Source organism: Triticum dicoccoides, chromosome 5B (assembly GCF_002162155.2).
Source record: "Triticum dicoccoides isolate Atlit2015 ecotype Zavitan chromosome 5B, WEW_v2.0, whole genome shotgun sequence".
NCBI classification, from domain to species: Eukaryota; Viridiplantae; Streptophyta; class Magnoliopsida; order Poales; family Poaceae; genus Triticum; species Triticum dicoccoides.
In genome coordinates, this window is record NC_041389.1 from 462118257 (window position 1) to 462141994 (window position 23738).

General features: G+C 50.9%; 1 protein-coding gene across 1 annotated transcript; it reads right to left on the reverse strand.

The window, feature by feature from the left end:
- Positions 1–358: 358 nt before the first annotated feature.
- LOC119309744 (putative ubiquitin-conjugating enzyme E2 38) lies at positions 359–22558 on the reverse strand. The gene is made up of 7 exons (XM_037585675.1): positions 22537–22558; positions 19385–19497; positions 7069–7479; positions 6924–6987; positions 1252–1391; positions 853–1164; positions 359–691 (listed from the first exon to the last, which is right to left on the reverse strand). Exons 1-7 carry the CDS (start codon positions 22556–22558, stop codon positions 359–361), a joined length of 1395 nt encoding a protein of 464 aa, XP_037441572.1.
- Between the last annotated feature and the right edge of the window lie 1180 nt (positions 22559–23738).

The window sequence follows — 23738 nt, forward strand, 5'->3', positions numbered from 1 at the left end:
ATTAGGAAAGATGGATAGACTAGGATTTGTTCTGGCTTATCTTGTACTCCGAGTAGATCATTATACTCCTATATATGCCCACGAGGCTCAAGCAATACATCGAACTATTCCACCAATCCCTCTCTCCCTTCTAACAAAGATCACACCAGAGTAAAGGGGTTGGATACTTCAGTTAGCACCTAAAACCATCATTTTTTTCCAGCTCAAGTCCACATGACCTGTACGGCAAAAGGAGAAAAAAAATGAGCTATGCACATATCATTTGCTATAGTTAGGCAAGAAATGAAACCAACATCCTTTTATGGAATCACTTCATTATGGAACCACAAATATCTGCTGCTAGCTGCAGCTGGATCCTTCAAGCAGTAGCAGACTGGCTCTTCTTCAACTTCTCGGCACAGAACTTCCTGGTGTCAGCACCCTTCACGTTGAATTCCATCAGGAGCTCTTCAAACAGAACCTCCATTTTGGCCTTGAAGGATGTAGGTCGACCTGCCCTTGCATGCTTCTTTGGCTTCACCACATTGCAGATGCTGGTCCCTTCAGCATTTGCATTATCCAGATCCTTGCCCTCGTCTTCCTCATCAGGAACCATGGACCCAACCTCGTTACCCTTCATGTAATATTTGCATGCAGCCAGAATGGCGCGGCCACGTTCACGGAAGTGCCCGGCGGCGAGATCTTCAAAGTGCTGAAACAAGCAAAGCAACTGTTAGAGTTATCTGTCCTTCCCTTCTAACAAAATAACATCAACATGCAGCAAGTTATATTTTGGACGAATCTTCGCAACCATGGACACTTGTGCACTCATGTCGAGAACCGCAAGAGCTTGATAGTTATGCAGCATGTTACCTGTGGAGGCCTACGAAGCGAGTACAACATCGTCCTACACGAGTTCTGGAATGTTGTATCATTATACTCCAAGGACCTCCTCTGTCCATTAGCATATTTGGCATCGGTTTCGAATCCTGGCTCGTTGAAGTACGGCTTTTCGTTCAATACGGGAGCTTGAATGGAGATTAGCACTTGCAGCATGGTCGACTGAGCTGAGTTCCAATTCTCACAGTCATCCCCACGCCAGGTGCCCAGGAGGCTAAGGCAGCCTCTTCCACTAGCATACAGATTTGGATTAAGCTCAAGTCCTCCAGAGTGATAGTGTAAAACCTGCAAAAGCACCAGAACAGGTATTTTTAAATCAAATCGAAATATGAGAATACATCAAAGAAGAAGTTATCAAGTGTCAATACTTACTGGAGGACGTGCGGGATAGCTAGCGGGGAATTGAGCATCAAAGAAGAAGAGGCCATCATGGTAGGGTGTTCCCCGAGGCCCAATCATCACAGCCCTGAGAAGGTCCATTCGATTTTCCGAGGCACGAACATATATCGACGCTGCACACGGAATAATAGTTCATGAAAATAGTACAACGATGTGCATTTCTAAACCGTAGTGATTTTTGTTGGATAAGTGAGCAACTAGTATTTCCTGAGGGCCAAAGGCCATTACATATACATGTGTGAGAAAATGTAAAAAAGCCCCTTATACAATGGGGATGTACACAATGAACTATACACATCTAACACCCCCCTCAAACTCATGGTGGATCAACAACACTGAGTTTGGAGAGGAAAAACCCATGCTGCGCTCGAGTTTGTGCCTTCGTGAAGAAATCAGCCAACTGTAACTCAGAGGGCACATAGTGAAGAGCGAGAGTCTGATCCTGCACAACAGCACGCACAAAGTGGGCATCCACGCCGATGTGCTTGGTGAGCTCATGCTTCACCGGGTCACGCGCAATACTGATAGCACCGGTACTGTCGGGCAGTAGAGGAGTGGAGGTAGTAGCAGACACACCAAAATCCTCAAGTAACCACCGTAACCAGATCACCTCAGCCGTCAACATAGCCATGGCTCGCAACTCAGCCTCTGTACTCGAGCGAGAAACTGCAGTCTGCTTCTTTGTCTTCCAGGCAATAAGAGAGCCACCAAGAAAGACACAATAAGCAGACAGCGAGCGTCGATCCGAGGGATCACTAGCCCAGGTAGCATCAGAGTAGGCCTGAAGCTCAAGAGAGCTGGAGCGGGGAAAGAAAAGGCGCTGAGAGATCGTTCCACGAAGATATCGTAGAACACGGAGGAGATGACTATAGTGGACAGAGGTGGGGGCGGAAACAAACTGACTCAGGATGTGGACAGGATAGGAGATATCAGGACGCGTAACAGCAAGATAGACAAGACTGCCAACAAGATGACGATAGCGAGTGGGATTAGGAAGAGGGTCACCATCGGTGGCATGAAGCTGAACATTGAGCTCCATGGGAGTCACAACCGTACGCTCATCACCGAGAGCAGCGCGAGCAAGAAGATCCTGAATATATTTTTCTTGGGAGATGTAGAAGCCATCAGAGGTCGAGGAGATCTCAATCCCAAGAAAGTAGCGAAGTGGACCAAGATCAGTCATAAGAAACTGGTCGCGAAGGCGAGCCTTAACAAAGGCAATGTAATCAATGTCATCACCAGTGATGATCATGTCATCAACATAGAGAAGGAGAAGAGTCCGACCACGAGGAGACGTGTGAACAAATAGTGCGGGATCATGGTCACTGGGCAAGAAACCAGCGGCAGTCACCACAGATGCGAAGCGCTCAAACCAGACGCGAGGGGCCTGTTTGAGACCATATAGGGAGCGGCGAAGTCTACAGACCATACCATCAGAAGCATAGTATCCCTGTGGTGGCTGCATATAAACCTCCGCACGCAACTCGCCATTGAGAAAAGCGTTCTGAACATCAAGTTGAGAGATAGACCACTGACGGACAGAAGCCACAACAAGAAGAGTGCGGACAGTGGTCATGTGAGCCACATGAGCGAATGTCTCATCATAATCACGCCCCTGCTCCTGCTGAAAGCCACGGGCCACTAGACGAGCTTTGTAGCGCTCAAGAGAACCATCGGAGCGAGTCTTAACTTTGTAGACCCACTTGCAGGTGATGGGACGGACACCGGAAGGAAGGGGAACCAGATCCCATGTGCCAGAACGCTCAAGAGCAGCAAGCTCTTCGGCCATCGCAAGTTGCCATTCAGGCTGAGTCATGGCAGTTAGGTAGGAAGTGGGCTCAGCAATAGCAGAGAGACCATACCGATTAGGTGAGTAGCGATCAGGCGGGGGGCAAGGCCGAGCACGAAGATTGTGAACCGGGGGAGGCGTGAGAGGAGGTGCACCAGAGGTGGAAGGCTCGTCAGAGGAGACATCCTCAGTACGAGATCGGCGAGTATAGTGGAGAGGGAACGGTGGGAGAGGGCGACAGACTGGAGATGATGGTGGAGAGGTGGAGGAGGAGGACGGAGTAGACGGTGTCGGTGGGGAATAAGAAGGAATGAGAGGTGCCGGAGGAAGCGGTGACACATGAGGCACATAGTCGGGTGTGTCAGGAAGGAGCAGGAAAGAAATGTCATCCACAGAGAAACTCGAGGAAGGAGAACATGGGTAGTAAGAACGAGACTCGTCAAATGTCACATCACGCGAGATGCGCAAGCGACGACCCACAGGATCCCAACATCGATAGCCCTTGTGCTCATCACTGTAGCCAAGAAAGACACACTCAACCGACTGAGTAGTCAGTTTGGTGCGTTCTCGGGGGGCAAGAAGGATGTAACACACATATCCAAACATCCGAAGAGCGGAATAGTCAGGGGAACGTCCGGTGAGACACTTCATAGGGATACCACCCTACAAAGCAGTGGAGGGCTGAATGTTGATGAGATAGGTGGATGCAGAAACAGCCTCAGCCCAAAAATGGGGTGGAAGGGAAGCAGCAATCATTAGCGCACGAGCCGTCTCAAGCAAATGACGATGCTTGCGTTCGGCAACGCCATTTTGAGCATGAGCCCCAGGACATGAGAACTGGGCAAGAGTACCCTGTTCTGCTAGAAAACCACGCAACAGCTGAGAGATATACTCCCCAGCAGAGTCAGCACGAAAGGTACGAATGGACGTGGCAAACTGAGTGTGAACCATGGCAGCAAAACGTTTGTATATAGAGAGAACCTCGCTACGAGATTTCATGAAGTAGAGCCAAGTGTAGCGAGAGAAATCATCAATAAACAAAACATAGTAGCGATGACCACCTTTCGAATCAAAGGGAGCAGGACCCCAGACATCAGAATGAACTAAGTCAAACGGATGCTGAGATACTGACTCACTAGTAGGATAAGGTAACTGGGTCTGTTTGCCAAGTCTGCAACCATTACAATGTAAGGAGACATCTCCAGATACAGACCCTAAGAGGCCTTGACGAACTAAAGAAGACAAGCGAGAGCCACAGATGTGACCAAGGCGATGATGCCACTGCTGGAAGGACGCAGACGAAGAGGCAGCAAGAGCATGGGAGCTGGCAGAAGTGGCGGCAGTGGAAGGAACACAAAGCCAGTCAACCTCCCAAAGGCCCTCTGACTCACGGTGCCGAGGGCCAGCTCCAACCAAGACCTTGGTGTGACGATCCTGAATGGAGCAAGAGTCGGTATCAAGAATGACACGACAACCAGAATCAGTAAGTTGGGCAGCAGAAAAAAGATTCATGGTAAGACGAGGAACATGTGAAACACTTGGAACAGAAAAGGACGGAGTGGAAAGAATACCACGACTAGCAACAGGAAGAGATGTGCCATCGGCAGTAAGAATATTAATAGGCGAATCAAGAGGTCGAAGAGAGGATAATACAGAAGAATCAGAAGACATATGGAAGGAGGCTCCAGAATCCAAAACCCACGAAGATGTACCTGACTGTGTAGATGCTTGCTGTGGTGGAGAAGTGGCTGCAGTCACAGCAGCAGCTGAACCAGTCGACGAGGAGCCTGAGGAGGCCAAGAGACGTTTGAGCCTCACAATGTCCTGGTCAGTGAGGGACGTAGTCGAGGAAGATCCAGGAGTCCCACTGGAAGAGGAGCGCCGCTGGTCTCGCTTCTTCTCACGGCAATCAGACTCTGGGTGACCTGGCCAAGAGCAGTAGCCACAGAAGGTGTCACGGCGCGACCGGCCCCTCTCAGTGTAAGCAGGTCGACTCACCCCCCTGAAGGTGTGGGGAGGAGAGGTGGAGCGGTGGAGCGGTGAGCCGAGCAGACGACACGGGAGCACGAGCAGCCAACACAGACGGGACCACCAGCAATCCAGCAGAGCGAAGGCGGGTCTCCTCAGCACGAAGCTCGGCAAGCACCTCCGAGATAGGAACACGACCGCGAGCAAGCAAGTGAGCACGTCTGGGCTCAAACTCAGAGCGGAGACGAGCTAGGAACTCATGAACCCTCTGAAACTCCAAATCAGACCACGTAGTCTGACAACAACGGTAAGTTCCACAAACAACTATCCTCAGTGAGTCAAGCTGACGCCAGATGGCAGAATACTGAGAATAGAACTCATCAACAGACGAGTCACCCTGCTGAAGAGCATGCTCCTGACGCACCATAGAGAGGTAGAGGGCATCGCCAGAGGGCTGATAGCGCTGACAAAGATAGGACCACATTGCTGCAACAGTGCCGAGACCCATGAACTCCGAAGCAAACTGAGGTAGGACACTCGCAGTGAGAACAACAGCAGCTCGAGCATCATCGTTGCACCATTGAGTGTAGGCAGACAGATCATCCCGGTAGACAGAAAGAGCAGCAGAGTAGGCGGATACCTGCTGATCATAAGCGTCAACTGCAGCATCATCCAGAGCCTTGGCTGCATCCCGATCAGCCTGAGAAGCTTCAGCAGCAAGCACCGGCGGTGCCGGCGGAACAAGGGCCACCGGAGCAACCGGACAGGGCGGACAGGGAACCTCGCCAGAGAGAACGCCCCACAGTAGAAGGCCCCGCATATGGATGCGCATGAAGCCCACAAACTCAGTGTAGTTGGTGCCATCAAAGATCACGAAGCACCGAGGAACAGCAACATAGCCCGCAGAAGACATGACGAAACTCTGTGCGGCTCTTCCTCTCTTTTTTTTCTTTTTTTTGGATAAGGTCAACGCCCCTCGATCTGGATCGGGGCTGAGAACCTCACGCTGGCTCGAGCCAGCACCGAGCGGCGAGATTGGGAGGCGAGGAGGACCGGCCAAGGGGCTGCACCTGCGGCAGCAGGTGAAGCAGCAGCCGCCCCAGCCAGATGCGACAGCAGTGGGGGAAGGCGAGGGAGACCTGTGCGCGCAGCCGGAGGCACGGCGGGGGCGCGTTGAAGGGGCGACGGCGCGGCCTGGCCACAGCAGGGCTGAGAGGTCGCGGCCAGGGCGCGGCCAGGCGGGTAGGGCGTGGCCGGGGCGCGGCCGGGCGGGGAGGTCGCGGCCGGGGCGCAGCCTAGATACGGCCGGGCCTAGACGTGGCTGGGTACGGAAGCACGGGCGTGGGCAGGAGCTGCCGGGCGCGGAGAAGGTGGCCGGCGACGGGGGAGGAGAGGGCCGGCGACGAGGAGGCTAGGCACGGAGCTGCAGCGTGCGGGGGAGGAAGAGGAACCTGGCATCTGATACCATGTTGGATAAGTGAGCAACTAGTATTTCCTGAGGGCCAAAGGCCATTACATATACATGTGTGAGAAAGTGCAGAAAAGCCCCTTATACAATGGGGATGTACACAATGAACTATACACATCTAACAATTTTAGCAGAAGAGATTCAGAAGTGAGCTGCAAGGCTTTCTAAAACCGTTTAGGTGAAAGTAAATAATAAAATGGTGAATTTAGAATACACATAAAAATGCTAAAAGTAGAGCTTTCTCCAACAAGACAACATAAACCCTAAGAAGAACTGAATTTGCACAAATTTTGGAGCAACACTGAGTAATAATGGAGGAATGAGTGGTTCAAAGATGCCCATTGTGCTTTAAAATTTGTGTCCTTCACTTGAGGGGAGCATCTAAGAACATATTCAGAATTCCTCTTGGAAATAGCTGACCTGGTAAATCGTTCTCCAGGAGTTTCCAGTCATGCTGAATTCTTTTGGTCCACTCTTTCCCTGTCTGGAATGTAGTTAAAGAAAGAAATAAGTTTCCGACTGGAAAGGAAGGTACAAAATAAAACAATATGCATTAGCTTTTTACCTTTCCAACAGGTTTTTTAGCATAACGATGATCAGAGAAATCCTCAACAGTGTCGAACTGCTTAAAAAACCTGTATTTCTTACCAATTTCATCCTCTATTTCTGGCATTGACTTAAAATTGCCAGGCCCCTCATCAGTTATAGCTTTCTGCAACAATGGTACACTAGCCTCCACACCTGGAGGCAGATCTAAATCGTCAAATTTATAATCCAGCTGCTGATTGAAGTCACTTCCGTCAAATTCATAATCAGGCCACTCATATTCATCATCATAGCAGCCTTCATCTTCATCATCCACATAACAATTTTCTTCCTCAATTTCACAAGAGTCAAAATTCTGTAGCTTAGCTTCAGATGCTTCGAAGGAATTATTTTCTGTAAGGGATCCAACTTCATCACTGGATGAAGATTCCTGTAAAATATGTCAGTGTAATTATAAACTAAAACAAGCATTTTAATGGTAAATACAAACTTGAGTCCGCCAAGAAGTTCTTGTAAATTTGAGTTCATATCAAGATACATTGCTTTGGTCAGCGTTAGACATGCAGTATATGGTAAAAGCAATCCACATTGTTTTCCCAACAAAGCATCCACAAGAATCTAGGAACTAAGAAAGCATAATTGATGTGCAGCGGGAGCATGTAAACTATTTTCCCTCACAGAAATGTTTCTTCTTCAGAGATTTCTTGAAGAAACCTAGCTGCAGTAAAAACCTCAACAATGTACTAAAGTAGTATAACACTTGCGCTCAAGTTCATCAAAACTACAGTTCAAAAAAAACTTCATCAAAACTGAATGCCAGTTCTTATAGTCTGAAACTTTGAAAGTGCACACTTAGTATGTTTCTTCGTCTTTGATCAATAAGCACTGGACTTTCCACGTTGATCATAGTAGTATGCTGAAGCTCAAGACAAAATAGCTTTATAATTTAGGCTTCTGGATGTGCCTTATTTTTTCTTCAACGGCTAAGGTTGAGGTGAGATTCTGCTGAACCTGTTTGCTTTCATATCGTGATTCATAAAAAGTACAGAGCCCAGTCACTTGAGCAGCAGGAGTGATATCCCAAAGGAGTGATATCCTAAACTACATCCACAGGTCACAGTTGCATATAGTCGTCCAAGCAATTTGTGAAACAGAGTAGTCTTTTTTTCAGAGAGACGAAACAGAGTATGCATGGAACTTAGAGCATCTCCAACAGCCGCGCTAAACAAGCGCGCCGCAAATTTGCCCATTTTAGCGCGTGCGCAATCGGTAGAGTGTCTCCAGCGGACGTGCAATAACCGCGCGCGCGGTATATAGAGTTGGGCGCGCGGTCCGAATCGCCATCACGCGTTGCGTATTTGGGGCGCCCACTTCCGCGCGCGGCACACATGAGTACTCGCGCCACACTCTCTCCACCGCGCCACCTTCGGCCCGCACGCGCCGGCGCCGGCGAGCTGACCCGATGGACGCACGCGCCGGCACCTCCCTCACCCCATCCTACAACTGCGAACCCTTCACCACCGCCGCCGCCGCCGCAAAGCCTAGCGCTGGGAGCGTTGGCCTCACCTCCGCCGGAGCCCCTCCGAGCATCGGCCTCGGGCGCGGCCTCTTCATGTCGCGGCGGGTGGCGTCGAGCCGGTGCCCGCCGTGATGAAGCCACGTGCGCCCCCCTTGAAGCTCCCAAAGAAGAGGAGAAGAGGACCAAGAAGGGGAAGATCAAGAAAGGAAGGCCATTTACCTTGCCTCATTGCTATGAAGTATTGAAAGATGATGAGAAATGGAAGAAGCGTGAGGATATTGATGATTTGGATTTGAGCAAAAAACGCAAGCGAACAATTGATTTGGAAGATGATGATGAGGAGGATGCATCAAGTGAAGATGGCAAGAGAAGTCCCACACCAAACTCATTTTCATACTCGAAGCCAAAACGACCGGATGGCACGAAGAAAGACGCAAAAGAAAAGAAGAAGAGAAAAGGAGATGATGAGCTCAAAAATGCTATGAAAGTAATTGTCAACGCATGAAAAGAAGCCAACGAGGTGAGGAAAATGGCAAGGAACCAAGATACCGCAGCCGAGGAGAGGAGGGTGGCGGCCGAGGAGAGGAGGGTGGCGGCCGAGGAGAAGAAAGTGGCATTGGAGGAGAGGGAGGTGGGTGATGAAGCTATGTACCTAGGGTAGGGTCTTGGACCTGTCCAAACTACCCTACCCAAAGACATCTCTAGAAGAAACCACTTGTCAATCGACTCAGAAGCGTTCCACTCGACGGACTCGAGGACACTCGACCATGAAGACAACCACTCGACCATGAAGCCAACCACTCGATAGCCAGGAGATCTAAAGTCACTCTGCACGCTAACGGTCGGTCATTAAGTAGCTTTTATGGTCATCACAGCACTTTATGTATGGCGTTACTAGTAACGCCCAACCTTAGCGTATCTTAAACCCTGCATACCTGAGGGCTGGAGGGTCAGACTCTATATAAGCCACCCCCCTCCTCAGTGTAAAGGGTTCGCACCCCTGTAACTCATACGCATATAATCCAGTCGACCGCCTCCGGGCTCCGAGACGTAGGGCTGTTACTTCCTCCGAGAAGGGCCTGAACTCGTAAATCTCTTGCGTATACAACTACTCCATAGCTAGGATCTTGCCTCTCCATTAGTACCCCCCTACACTACTGTCAGACTTAGAACCACGACAGTTGGCGCCCACCATGGGGCAGGTGTCTTAGCGACTTATTGGAGAAGTTGCATTTTTTCCGATCTCCTTCATCATGGTTTCAGGCGGAGTTTTGGTTGAGGGCCGCGAGATCCATCTCGGCGTGCTCACGTTTGTCGCCGACGACTCTTCTTGGCTTCAGGAGGCTCCGCTTGACATCGACGCGCTCCCAGTCCACGGAGCGACGCACTTTCGCGCGTGCGTCCGCGGTGTCCTCCTGCGGCAACCGTCGACCCAGTATCGGTCGGTCGTTGTGTCATCCTCCCTCCCTGCTTCCCGCCGGCGCAAGCGCTTCGGTCGGTCGAGGCTTCAGCGATGGGTGAGGCACGCGGTGGCCCGCCAGTCGGCCACCCTCCAAGTCGCGGCAATCGAGCCCGACGAATCTCTCTACGGCCTGTTCGACCTGTCGACTGGCTCCGCAGAGACTGCATCCGAGTGCGGCAGCAGTGATCCAGCGGTAGAGGTTCTGATGGTCGATGGACCACGCGGTCCTCCCGTTTTCCCGGCGCCGAAGGAGGCGACGGCGGAGGCGATCCGTCGCATGCCCATGAAGAGTATCTCCCCGAGCCCGTCAATTCGCTGTAGAGGGAAGAACTTCGCCGCTGGAACATGGATGCGCTTCACACTCCTATCGTTGGAGAAACCCCTGAGGCTCGTGCTTTAGAGGACGCGCGTTTGGCCAACTTGGCTGAGCGCACTCGACTGGAGAACCTTCAGCGAGCACTCGACGAGCGTGCGCGGCAACGGGTTCTGGACTCCAGTCGACTTCAGCTCTTTCCACCACCAACTCAGGTATATCGAACTCCGATTCAGAATTTAGCAGCTGCGGCCCGTATAGCAGAGTCAATTCAGCCTTCCCAGTCAGAGGCTGGCAGAGGCTTGATGCAGATCAGAGATTTACTTCGGGCAGCAGGAGATCAAAATTCAGCTGTATCGCAGTCGCGGAACAGGATTCACAGCAGATCCGTAGCCGCAAATACAGTCCAGTCGGCTCACAGCCCCAGATCGCCCCCGAGGCATGAGGGACGTGGGGACCGGCATGATCAGTACAAGAACCGTGAGCAGTATGATCACCGATTCGATCGCGATGATCGACGTCGAGTGCCCACCCCTCCCCCAAGGGGTGGATCGTACGTGCCTCGGCAACAGGATGATAGACGCCAGCACAGTGTTGGGCGAAGGATTCCAATCGACCCCAGGGAACCAGGCTTTGATGCGAGATCCATTATCGTTCAAGGTCTGGTCGACAGGAACAGAGCTCACCGAGAGGGTCACGACAGAGATGTACCCACCAGCAGCAGAGTGCATGTCTCAGGACCAGAGTGTTTTAGCAGAGCCATCAAGGCCGCGGTGATTCCTCCCAACTTCAGGTTGGCGACTGGAGTCAGTAAGTTCACTGGTGAGTCCAAGCCTGATACTTGGCTTGAGGACTACCGAGTGGATGTTCAGATCGGTGGCGGCAATGATGAGGTGGCCATGAAGCATCTGCCTCTTATGTTGGAGGGCTCAGCCAGAGCATGGCTGGATCAGTTAGCACCCAGCAGCATTTACACTTGGGAAGATCTTTCCCGAGTGTTCGTCAGAACATTTGAAGAAACTTGCAAGCGACCAGCAGGACTGACAGAGCTGCAAACTTGTGTGCACAAGCCGAATGAGACTTTGAGAGATTACATCCTGAGATGGATCACATTGCATCACACGGTAGAGAATGTATCTGATCACCAGGCAGTCTGCGCCTTCAAGGAAGGCGTTAAGTACAGAGAGCTGAACCTGAAATTTGGTCGAACCGGAGACATGTCTCTGAGTCGAATGATGGAGATAGCCACCAAGTATGCCAGTGGTGAAGAAGAGGATCGGCTCCGGAGTGGCAAGCACAAGTCAGTCGCCCACGAAACCGGAGGAGGGAACTCCAGTCGGAAGACGAAACGGAAAGCCGAGCCAGCTGCTCCTGGAGAAGCCTTGGCCGTGACTCAAGGAAAGTTTAAAGGGAAGCCCAAAGGGCCTTGGAACCCTAAGAAGGTGAAAGACAAGGAGGGAAATGACGTGATGGATCTGCCATGTCACATCCACACGAAGAAAGATGAAGAGGGTAACTTCATTTACCCGAAACATACCACTCGACAGTGTCGGCTCTTGATCCAGCAATTCCAGGGGAAACAGCCCAAAGATAAGGAAAATGAGTCGGACAAAGAGGATAGTGATGATGGATATCCCCAGGTCAATTCCACCCTGATGATTTTTGCTGACGTTGAAAGCAAAAGTCGACTGAAAGTTATCAATCGGGAAGTGAATATGGTTGCTCCGGCGACACCCAATTATCTGAAATGGTCTCAGACTGCCATCACGTTCGACCAGTCTGATCACCCGACACACATAGCCACCCCTGCGAGGCAAGCTCTGGTGGTCGACCCAGTCGTTGAAGGCACTCGACTGACTAAAGTGTTGATGGATGGTGGCAGTAGCCTGAATATACTATACGCAGAGACATTGCAAGGGATGGGCATTCTGATGTCCAGACTCAGCACCAGCAACATGAGTTTCTATGGAGTCATTCCTGGCAAGAAGGCTGCATCACTCGGCCAGATTGCTCTTGATGTGGTTTTTGGTGATTCCAAAAATTTCCGCAAAGAAAAGTTGACATTTGAGGTTGTGGATTTCCACAGTGCCTATCACGCTATTTTGGGCAGGCCAGCTTATGCACGTTTTATGGCTCGACCATGTTACGTGTACCTCAAATTGAAGATGCCTGACCCTAAAGGTGTGATCACTCTTACTGGCAATCGCAAGAAGGTGGAAGAGTGCTTTCAGAAAGGCTCAAAGATCGCCGATGCTCAGATGGTAGCAGAGGAGTGGCAGGAACACCAGAAGAATGCAGACCCGAGTGATTTGCTGCGAGCTAAGAAGCCCGCTACGGAATCAGCATTTCAGTCGTCCGGTGAGACGAAACCGGTTCACGTCCACCCAACCGACCCCAATGCTGCTCCGACTAATATCTCCACAACGCTCGACCCCAAATAGGAAGAAGCGCTCATCCAGTTCCTCCGTGAGAACTGGGACATCTTTGCATGGAAACCTTCTGACATGCCAGGTGTACCCAGGCGGCTGGCTGAGCACCGTCTACGAGTCGACTCAAAAGCGAAACCTGTCAAAGAACATCTGCGACGGTCCGCCGTCCAGAAAAGGAAGGCCATTGGCGAGGAGGTGACTCGGCTCTTAGCAGCAGAGTTTATCCGAGAAATTTACCACTCCGAGTGGCTCGCCAATGTTGTCATGGTCCCCAAGAAGGAGAAGTCACTTCGCATGTGCATTGACTTTGAACATATCAATCGGGCCTGCCCAAAAGATCATTTTCCTCTCCCCCGCATCGACCAAATAGTCGACTTAACTGCGGGATGTGAGCGACTGTCTTTCCTAGACACTTATTCCGGGTACCATCAGATCCATCTGTATGGACCCGATGAGATCAAAATAGCTTTCATCACCCCTTTTGGGTGCTTCTGTTATGTCACCATGCCATTCGGCCTCAAGAATGCCGGAGCCACGTTCATGAGGATGATTCAGAAGTGTTTGCTCACTCAAATCAGTCGGAATGTGGAAGCGTACATGGATGATATTGTGGTCAAGTCACGGAAAGGTTCCGACCTGCTGACTGACCTTGCTGAAACATTTGCCAATCTCAGGAGGTATGATATCAAGCTTAATCCATCAAAGTGCACATTTGGAGTTCCTGGTGGAAAATTACTCGGTTTTCTCGTTTCTGAACGAGGAATCGACGCAAATCCAGAGAAAGTGGCCACTATACTACGAATGAAATGACCTGTGCGTGTGCACGATGTTCAGAAGCTTACTGGTTGCTTGGCCGCTTTAAGTCGATTCATCTCTCGTCTCGGTGAAAAGGCATTGCCTCTTTACCGACTGATGAAGAAGTCAGACAAGTTTGAGTGGACTCCTGAAGCTGATGCGGCGTTTGCAGAGCTAAAAGCCCTGCTTTCCACCCAGCCGGTGCTTGCTGCCCCAATCAGCAAAGAGCCTTTGCTGCTTTACATTGCAGCCACAGGACAAGTCATCAGTACTGTACTTACGGTCGAGCGGGAAGAGGAAGGAAGAGCCTTTAAAGTTCAGCGCCCAGTATATTATATTTCTGAAGTTCTGACCCCGTCAAAGCAAAGATACCCTCATTATCAGAAGCTTGTATATGGGATTTATATGACCACGAAGAAAGTTGCTCACTACTTCTCTGACCATACCATTACAGTCGTCAGCGACGCCCCATTGTCAGAGATTCTGCACAACAGAGATGCAACTGGTCGAGTGGCAAAATGGGCGATTGAACTCCTTCCCCTGGATATCAGATTTGAGGCAAAGAAAGCTATCAAGTCCCAAGCAATAGTAGACTTCATCGCCGAGTGGACTAAACAGCAACTGCCGACTCAAGTTCACTCGGAGCACTGGACCATGTTCTTTGATGGCTCTAAGATGCTGAATGGTTCTGGTGCTAGGGTAGTGTTGGTTTCCCCCCGAGGAGATAAGCTCAGATATGTACTCCAGATTCACTTTGATTCCTCCAACAACGAAGCAGAATACGAAGCACTTTTGTATGGGTTGCGTATGGCCATTTCACTCGGCGTCCGCCGCCTCATGGTCTATGACGACTCAGATTTGGTGGATTAACCAAGTGATGAAGGAGTGGGACGTCAGAAGCCCAGCCATGACTGGTTACTGCAATGCAGTAAGAAAGCTGGAGAAGAAATTCGAGGGGTTAGAGCTTCATCATATACCCCGACTGAAAAATCAAGCAGTTGATGATTTAGCAAAGATAGGTTCCAAGAGAGAAGCCATTCCCAGTGGTGTGTTTTTGGAACATATCCACGCACCGTCAGTTCAAGAGGATCCTTTCACCGAGGAAGCCCCGCAGCCAAAAAGTGCCACGGATCCGACTGAAGTCGAGGTCCCAGCCGTGGTCGACCTGATCATGGAAGTTTTGGTTATCACTCCCGACTGGACAGTGCCGTACATCGCGTATATCCTAAGGAAAGAGCTCCCAGAGAATGAAGAAGAGGCTCGACATATCGTCCGTCGATCCAAGGCCTTTACTGTGATGAAGGGACAGTTGTATAGAGAAAGCGCGACTAGAGCCAGTCAGAAATGCATAACACCGGAAGAGGGTCGGATAATTCTTAACGACATCCACTCGGGGACTTGTGGCCATCATGCGTCCTCTCGGACTATCGTGGCTAAAGCATACCGAGCAGGTTTTTACTGGCCAAGAGCAAATGAAATGGCGAAAGAGATAGTCGACAAGTGTGAAGGATGTCAGTTCTACTCCAATATGTCGCACAAGCCCGCCTCAGCCTTGAAGACCATTCCAATAGTCTGGCCCTTTGCTGTTTGGGGATTAGATATGGTTGGACCACTGAGAACTGGCAGGAGCGGCTTCACCCACGTACTGGTGGCAGTCGACAAGTTCACCAAGTGGATCGAAGCCAAGCCTATCAAGAACCTTGATGCCGGCACTGCTATCAGCTTCATCAGAGAGTTGATATTCAGATATGGAGTTCCGCATAGCATCATCACCGATAATGGGTCAAACTTCGATTCTGACCAATTCAAAGCCTTTTGCGCTTCTCAAGGCACACGAGTCGACTACGCTTCAGTCGCCCATCCCCAGTCGAATGGACAAGCAGAAAGAGCAAACGGCCTAATTCTCAAAGGACTGAAACCCCGTTTGATGCGTGATCTCAAACACGCAGCAGGCGCGTGGGTCGACGAACTTCCATCAGTTCTTTTGGGATTGAGGACTACTCCAAATCAGTCAACTGGGAGAACTCCATTCTTTCTGGTCTATGGGGTTGAAGCAGTTCTTCCGAGTGACCTGCTTCACAATGCACCCCGAGTTGAGCTTTACTCTGAAGATGAAGCAGAACAAGCCCGGCATGACGCAGTCGACCTTCTGGAAGAAGAAAGAGAGATGGCCATGATCCGATCAACCATCTATCAGCAAGACTTGCGTCGATTCCATGCCAGAAACGTGAAGAGTCGGGCCTTCCAAGAAAGAGACTTGGTCCTCCGAGTGGACCAACAGAAGCCACACAAACTTGCCCCTACTTGGGAAGGCCCCTTTATCGTCACCAAAGTTCTCCACAATGGAGCATACCGTCTTTACAATGTCGGTCGCCAGATTGATGAGCCACAAGCTTGGAATGCGGATCTGCTCCGCCCCTTTTACACTTAAGTACTCACTCGGGTGAGATGTAATAAAAAGTACTCCTGTAGTTTGATTATCAAAGGCAAAAGTGTTATAATTTTCCCTTTGATTATTGTTGATTTTGTTTATGTGAGAAATCCCCCAGTGGGTGGCTTAGCTGCGAATCCGTTTTGCCTAAGTTTGTAAAAATCTTTTCTTACCGAGTGACGAGCAAGTCTCTCACTTGGTGGCTTAGCTGCGAATCCGTTTCGCCTAAGTATTTGAAATCCTACCGAGTGACGAGCAAGCCTCTCACTCGGGGGCTTAGCTGCGAATCCGTTTTGCCTAAGTATTTGAAAATCCTACCGAGTGACGAGCAAGCCTCTCACTCAGGGGCTTAGCTGCAGTCCAGTACTCGCCTAAGTATTTGAAAATCCTACTGAGTGGAGAGCAATCCTCCCACTTGGGGGCTTAGCTGCAGTTTAGTACTCGCCTAAGTATTTGAAAATCCTACCGAGTGGAGAGCAAGCCTCCCACTCAGAGGCTTAGCTGCAGTCTGGTACTCGCCTAAGAAATTCATTTCGCTCTGCAAGGACGACGAGGTGCAGGTCGACTGCCACCTTCTCCTTCGGAGCTACGACACAAATACAAAAATCCTACCGAGTGGAGAGCAAACCTCCCATTCGGGGGCTTAGCTGCAGTCCAGTACTCGCCTAAGTGTTTGAAAATCCTACCAAGTGGAGAGCAATCCTCCCACTCGGGGGCTTAGCTGTTGTCCAGTACTCGCCTAAGTGTTTGAAAATCCTACCGAGTGGAGAGCCATCCTCCCACTCGGGGGCTTAGATGCAGTCTAGTACTCGCCTAAGTGTTTGAAAATCCTACCGAGTGGAGAGCAATCCTCCCACTCGGGGGCTTAGCTACAGTCCAGTACTCGCCTGAGTGTTTGAAAATCCAACCGAGCGGAGAGTAATCCTCTCACTCGGGGGCTTAGCTGCAGTCCAGTACTAGCCTAAGAAATTCATTTTGCTCTGCAAGGATGACGAGGTGCAGGTCGACTGCTACCTTCTCTTTCAGAGCTACGGCACAAATACAATGTGCGCTCTGCAAGGACGACGAGGTGCAGGTCAACTGCTACCTTCTCCTTCAGAGCTATGGCACAAATACAATGTGCGCTCTGCAAGGACAGCGAGGTGCAGGTCGACTGCTACCTTCTTCTTCGGAGCTACGGCGCAAATACAATGTGCACTCCATCCCGACCCGCAAGGACGCAGGTCGACTGCAATCTGTGCTCCAACCTGCAAGAGTACGTCACAAGCACTAAAATATACTCCGAGTGGAGAACAAGGTTCGCTCGAAGGCAAATGCAAGCATATTCAACGGCAAAGCCAAGTTCAGATAGCATCCTACGGGTCCAGAAGTGCTCAGGCATCAAGCCTGTTAAAGTTTATCGGTTAAAAAATCACTCGGCATTCCGAGGCAAATTTAAGGCATCAAGCACAGAAAGTTTTTTACTCCTCAGGTGGAGGACTGGAAGGCACGACAAACTGGTCCAGGTCGATTCCATCTGCAATCCGAGTGGCAGCAGCGATGAAGGTCTCCATGAAAGATTGGAAGACATGCTTCTTGGTATTGGCCACCTTGAGGGACGCCAGCTTTTCCTCTCGTGCGTCCTTGCAGTGAACACGGACCAAAGACAGAGCGACATCAGCACCACACCTGGCGGAAGACTTCTTCCATTCTTGCACTCGACCTGGAACTTCATTCAGTCGAGTCATCAGAGACTCGAGGTCATTCTGAAGCGTCTCCCTTGGCCAGAGTGTCGTGTCGATTCGCGATGCCGCAACCTTCAGTCGAGCAAGATAGTCAACCACACTAGCAACACGAGACTCCAGTCGGAGCACGTTCATGGCAGTTTCGTCCTTCACAAGAGAGTTGATGGGATCCAGGCCTGTCTCCACTCGACTGGTCTCTTCCTCGAAGTTTTGGCAGAATTTTGTAAACACGACTCAAAGATAAGCCAGCAGTTCTATGATAAGTCAGTGACTACAAGTCAGTCGGGCAGGAGAGATTACCCTCAAGCATGATGAAAAGCTTCTTGGCGAGCCCTCCCAGACAAGCCTCCCGATCGTTCTTCTTCCCCACCAGTTCACTAGCCTTGTCACTCAGAGCAATCTTCTCATTCTTTAGACGGCTGACTTACTTGTTGGCCGCGTCGAGAGCAGCTTTCAGGTTGGCGTTTTCCTCTTCAAGTTTGCCGACTGAAGCCAGCTTCTCTTCCGCAAGCTTCGTTTTGTCCGAAGCCGCCTTCTGTGCCTCGGCAAGTTCCTGGTCCTTCTTCTTCAGAGCCTCCTTCGTTTTATCTACAAAATGACAATGAGATCAGAATCAAGAATGGGCAGAAGGATAAAAACAGTCGTCAAGTTCTCACCAATCATACCTTTTGCTTCGTCCTTTGCCTTCTGGAAGTTCTCCTGAACAAGCTTCAGGTCAAGGTCGAGCTGGATATGTTTGTTTTCCAATTCAGTATAGTGGGCGACAAGCTCGCAAGATTTCTGTGAAGAATCAGTCGACAATTATCAAAGAGAGGTTGCTTCCGAGTAACTAAGAGAAAAACCATAACATTTCTAAGACTACAGTCGAATCAAAATATTCAACAGTGGTCTCGGGGACTACACCTAGTGGGTGCACTCAGCGTGCCCCCACTAGTTTTATCGACTTGATCCGATTAGTCGACCAAAAGGAACAAAGAGATTGTGGTTCCAGAACCATAGCTAACTGCCAGCAGTCAGTAATGGTCTCATCACGATCTACCAAAAAAAAGAGAAAGAGAGGGAAAGTTCTTCAGACTACAGTCGACTGCCAGCAGTCGACCATAGTCTCGGGGACTACACCCAGTGGGTGCACTCAGCGTGCCCCCACCGGTTCCAAGGTTCCATTCGACATGGTCCGACCAGACCGACTGAAGAAGTTGGAATGAGGAAATTCAAAATACAAAGACTACGGTCGACTGCCAGCAGTCGACCATAGTCTCGGGGACTACACCCAGTGGGTGCACTCAGTGTGCCCCCACCAGTTCAAAAAATCAATCGACGCACCCAGTGGGTGTACAGATTCAAAGATCTTCAGAAAGAAAACCTTCAGATAGCATATCCTAACAGAACAGGCGGTGACCAACTAACCTGGACATTGCTCTGAAGGGCTGAGCTCGCATCATAAGCCGCTTGGCTGGCTTCCCGGATCGCCTTCACCTGCTCCTTCATAATCCCCGCCTGGCGTATAGCCTCCTTAGCAGCACCCGCTTGGTCCTATGGGACGTGGTGTGTGGCGAAAGTGGAGGGCGGATCAGCAGTCGACAACGAAGGCCGGGCACTCGTCGGCGGCACAGTGAAGGTCACAGAATGCCGAGTGACGTCGCCACCTTCTTGAACCAGTACCTCAGGAACTGATGCAGTCTGAGTGGCCTTGCCAGCCGGCGCCTTTCTATTCTTCCTCGCCTTCAGTGGCACCTCGTCGTCATCATCAGGGAGATCAATGACATGATGAGGAGCTGCATGACGAATCCAGAGTCAGAAACGAAATCCAATCGACCAAAAGTGAAAATGCAAGAGAGCGTACTAGGGTTGGAGGTGGCAGCGTCTTCCATTTCCTGGTCGTCGTTCTTGGCGGAGGTCTCGGAGGTAGCAGCACTGCAGATTTCAGAAATCAGTCGGTTAGTCGATGAGTCGACCAGAAACTAAGCACGGAAACACAAGATCTGCTGTTACTCGGAGATAGTGGGAATGGCCATTCTCATCTTGGGCAAGGCCTTCGATGGCTTTGACGGCTTCGGCTGCTTCGGCGCTTTCTCAGTCGGCGCCGGAGAAGCCTCCCGAGGGCGCTTGGAAGACTGCACAACAGGCGCGACCGCTTTGCCACGCTCACCCGCGGGGTCGTGGGCAAGCTTGGATCGCCTTTCCGTGCGAGGAGGATCGACTTCCATTTCCTCCTCCTCCTCCTCGCTGGAACCGTTGTCATCCTCTCCCTCCCCCACCATCAGATTGGCACTCCTCCTCCTCGCTTTCACCTCCACTCGCCTCTCCCTCCCCAGCTTGTTCTTGCGCCCCGTTGGGCATCGAGTACATCTCAGTCGTGGCCTAGAAGACAACAAAGAAGACAAAAGTCAGTCGGTTGATTTTAAGCAAGCAGAATCACAGTCGGAAATGCAGAATCAGACCTTATCTACTCCGTAAGATTGGTCGAGTGGGACTATCCTCTTGGCCCCGCGGGGGTTGTCTTTGTTCCCTGTGATGCTCGCCATCCACCGCTCCAGCGTGGCATCGTCAATCTCCTCCGAATGGATCCGAGTGGTGTCCTCAGTGCCAGAGTACAACCACATTGGATGATCTCGAGCTTGGGGCGGCTGGATGCATCGTTGGAGGAAGACCTCCAAGAGGTCCATGCCAGTCACCCCGTCGTGGATGAGCTGCACGACACGCTCGACCAGCACCTTCACCCGCGCCTTCTCTTCTGGGACCACCTTCAAAGAGGAGGGCTTCCTCACTCGTTCCATGGAAAAGGGAGGGAGCCCAGTCGACTGCCCTGGCGTCGGCTGGTCTTTCCAATAGAACCAAGTCGACTGCCACCCACGGACGGAGTCGGGCAAAATCATGGTCGGGAAGGAGCTCTTTCCTCTCAACTGAACCCCAAGACCCCCACACATCTGAATCACGTGTGTTCTCTCGTCACTCGGATTAGCCTTCTTCACTGTCTGGGAGCGACAAGTGAAGATGTGCTTGAAAAGACCCCAATGAGGCCGGCAACCCAAGTTCTCGCACAAAGACACATAAGCAGCGAGGTACACGATGGTGTTGGGTGTGAAGTGGTGGAGTTGTGCCCCAAAGAAATTCAGAAATCCCCGAAAGAAAGGGTGGGGCGGCAGAGAAAACCCACGGTCGACGTGGGTGGCCAGGAGAACGCACTCACCCTCTTGAGGCTGCGGCTCCGATTCCCTACCCGGGAGCCACGTCGATCCATGGGGGATCAGCCCTCCATCGGCCAGGTCGTCGAGATGCGCTTGACTAATTGTCGAGCGGATCCAGTCGCCCTGGATCCAGCCCGGCGGCAGGCCGGTCCTCGATGAAGATCCGCTCCGACTGGTTCCCCTCCCCTTCGCCTTCGCCGTCACTTTCTTCGCCCGCTCCAGGGCCGCCGTCTTCTCCTTCACCATCGTCGCCGGCGAGGCACGCACGGAGCAGCGGCGCTGAGGCAGAAGCGGGCGCGGCGGAGGAGTCTGGAGAAGAGAGGGGGGAAATGAGGGCGCACTGTTCAAAAAACCCCGTCCGGCGCCTTATATAAGGCTGCTTCCGAGTGGCTGACATGTAGGCTCGGGCGATCCTGTCAAATCCCACAACAGTCGCGCGCGTGATACGTGGTGAAAAAGGTGGCGCGGAGATCGAGGCGTCCCTGCCTTATCCCGTCCGATTACTGCGGCCTCCTCCGCCCGCGCGCTTCCCGAAATTCGAATCCCGCCAAATCCACGGGTTGCAGAACAACTCGTCAGACGAAAGATTTCCTTCACTCTGTCACTCGGAGTTCTCCAAGTAAAAACTTCACTTGATAGATACAAAGAATGGATCAAGGTGACTGAAAAAGAAGTTGGTGCCGTCACCTAAAGTTCATTGATCCAAGACAAGACATACTCATAGCACAAGATACGGGTCGAAAGAGTTCTCAACTCCTTCCCCACTCAAACCTCGATCCATTCGGGGGCTAATGATGAAGCTATGTACCTAGGGTAGGGTCATGGACCTGTCCAAACTACCCTACCCAAAGACAACTCTAGAAGAAACCACCTGTCAATCGACTCAGAAGCGTTCCACTCAACGGACTCGAGGACACTCAACCATGAAGACAACCACTCGACCATGAAGCCAACCACTCGACAGCCAGGAGATCTAAAGTCACTCTGCACGCTAACAGTCGGTCATTAAGTAGCTTTTATTGTCATCACAGCACTTTATGTATGGCGTTACCAGTAATGCCCAACCTTAACGTATCTTAAACCCTGCATAACTGAGGGCCGGAGGGGTCTGGCAGACTCTATATAAGCCACCCCCCTCCTCAGTGTAAAGGGTTCGCACCCGTGTAACTCATACGCATATAATCCAGTCGACCGCCTCCGGGCTCCGAGATGTAGGGCTGTTACTTCCTCCGAGAAGGGCCTGAACTCGTAAATCTCTTGCGTATACAACTACTCCATAGCTAGGATCTTGCCTCTCCATTAGTACCCCCTACACTACTGTCAGACTTAGAACCACGACAATGGGCATGGAGGAGCGAGCTAAATTGTTGGAATGGGAGAAGCACTTGTTCTTCTTGGACACATCTTTGTTTAATGATGCGCAAAAGGAGTATGTCAACCTTGTCCGTGAAGAATTCTTGATCCAAAAAAGAGCCATGATTCGCACAATGGGTGGCGGTGGCCTTGACGGCATGGGTGGCATTGGTGCCATGGGTGGCTTTGGAGCTACCATGGGCGGCATGGGTTCCATGGGTGGCTTTGGAGCTACCATGGAAACCACGGGAGGCATGGGTGGCTTTGGAGCACCTTCGGGCGGCTTGGACGACATGGGTGGCATGGGTCGCATGAGTGGCATGAGTTTTGCATCTCTCATTGGGGGCATGGGTGCACCTTCGGGCGTCGGTGTGCCACCTTCGCATGAAGATGCCGTTGAAGATCCTGACAACACCTTCTGAGCTTCACGTGATGAGGATGCGGCGCACAACAATGAAGAGGAGGAGGAAGAATCGTCTTCGAAGGAGTCGGATGAATCGGAGAAAGATGAGGATGAAGGCGAAGACGAGGACGAGGCTTGATTGTTGTGCCGTTCGTTTGTGTCATGAACTTCGTTTGCATTTTGAAGTTGGTTGAATTAGTGGGCATGAATTTGAACTTGTGAACATGAACTTGGTTGAATGATGTTTGTCATTCAAATTATATGCCATGTATTTTGTGTTGATGTGTGAAATTTATGCTCAAAATGAACAAATGTAGGCGCCGGTTGCTCGTGTTCATTGAATTTTAGCGCGGCTACTGGAGCCAGCGCTGTGCGCTGCAAACCAGATTTTAGCGCACCGCGCGTTCGGCGCCTGTTGGAAATGCTCTTACATATCTTTGGAGGCTCCGGCACCGAATGTCTCGTCCTTTTGGCAACTTGAGGATCACCTGAATCATCGTCTTGTTGGGAGCGGGAGCGCTTTCTTTTGGCCACCGACACCGAAGCAGTCGACGTACCTGCAGCAGCACATCATCATCCACGGATCGATAGTGCAGGCAGGCATTAGCAACATGAGTTGACAACAGAAATCCAGCCAGGGTCTCATGATGCCATGCATGCTCAGTGCTACTAGTCCAGTTTTATTTACTAGAAAAAGAGCCCGTGCGTTGCAACGGGAGAAAAAAATATAACACACACTCTTAACCAATAACCATAATATGTTCATGCACTTTTTTTAGCGAGGCATCATCTTTATGTTGCCGCTTATCCTCCTTCTCACCCTCAGTGGCCTCAGTGTTCACACAAACCAAAGTGTGTTTGAATGTTGTTTTTCCCCTGCCAGTTTTTTCAGAGGTGCTCATGTCTGGTTATCAATGTTTTCTTTTGTCTCTTTATGATTTCAGTGGTTGTTTATTTGCAATCCAGACCGTCGTGGTACGAAAGAAAAACGGACGTGCCCTATAGGTTACAAGTTTGCTTTTAAAATGATATTTTAAAATATTTAATAGGTAAAAATAATATCATATTCAAA

Bases quoted from the DNA above. Each gene is read 5' to 3' on its own strand.
- LOC119309744 (XM_037585675.1), bottom strand. From the start codon at position 22,558: ATGTCGTCCAAGCCGCCCGAAG. The intron at 6,988-7,068 runs GTAAAAAGCTAA...ACTACATTCCAG, and splicing joins CTAAAAAACCTGTTGGAAAG to ACAGGGAAAGAGTGGACCAA. The intron at 692-852 runs GTAACATGCTGC...TGCTTGTTTCAG, and splicing joins CGCTTCGTAGGCCTCCACAG to CACTTTGAAGATCTCGCCGC.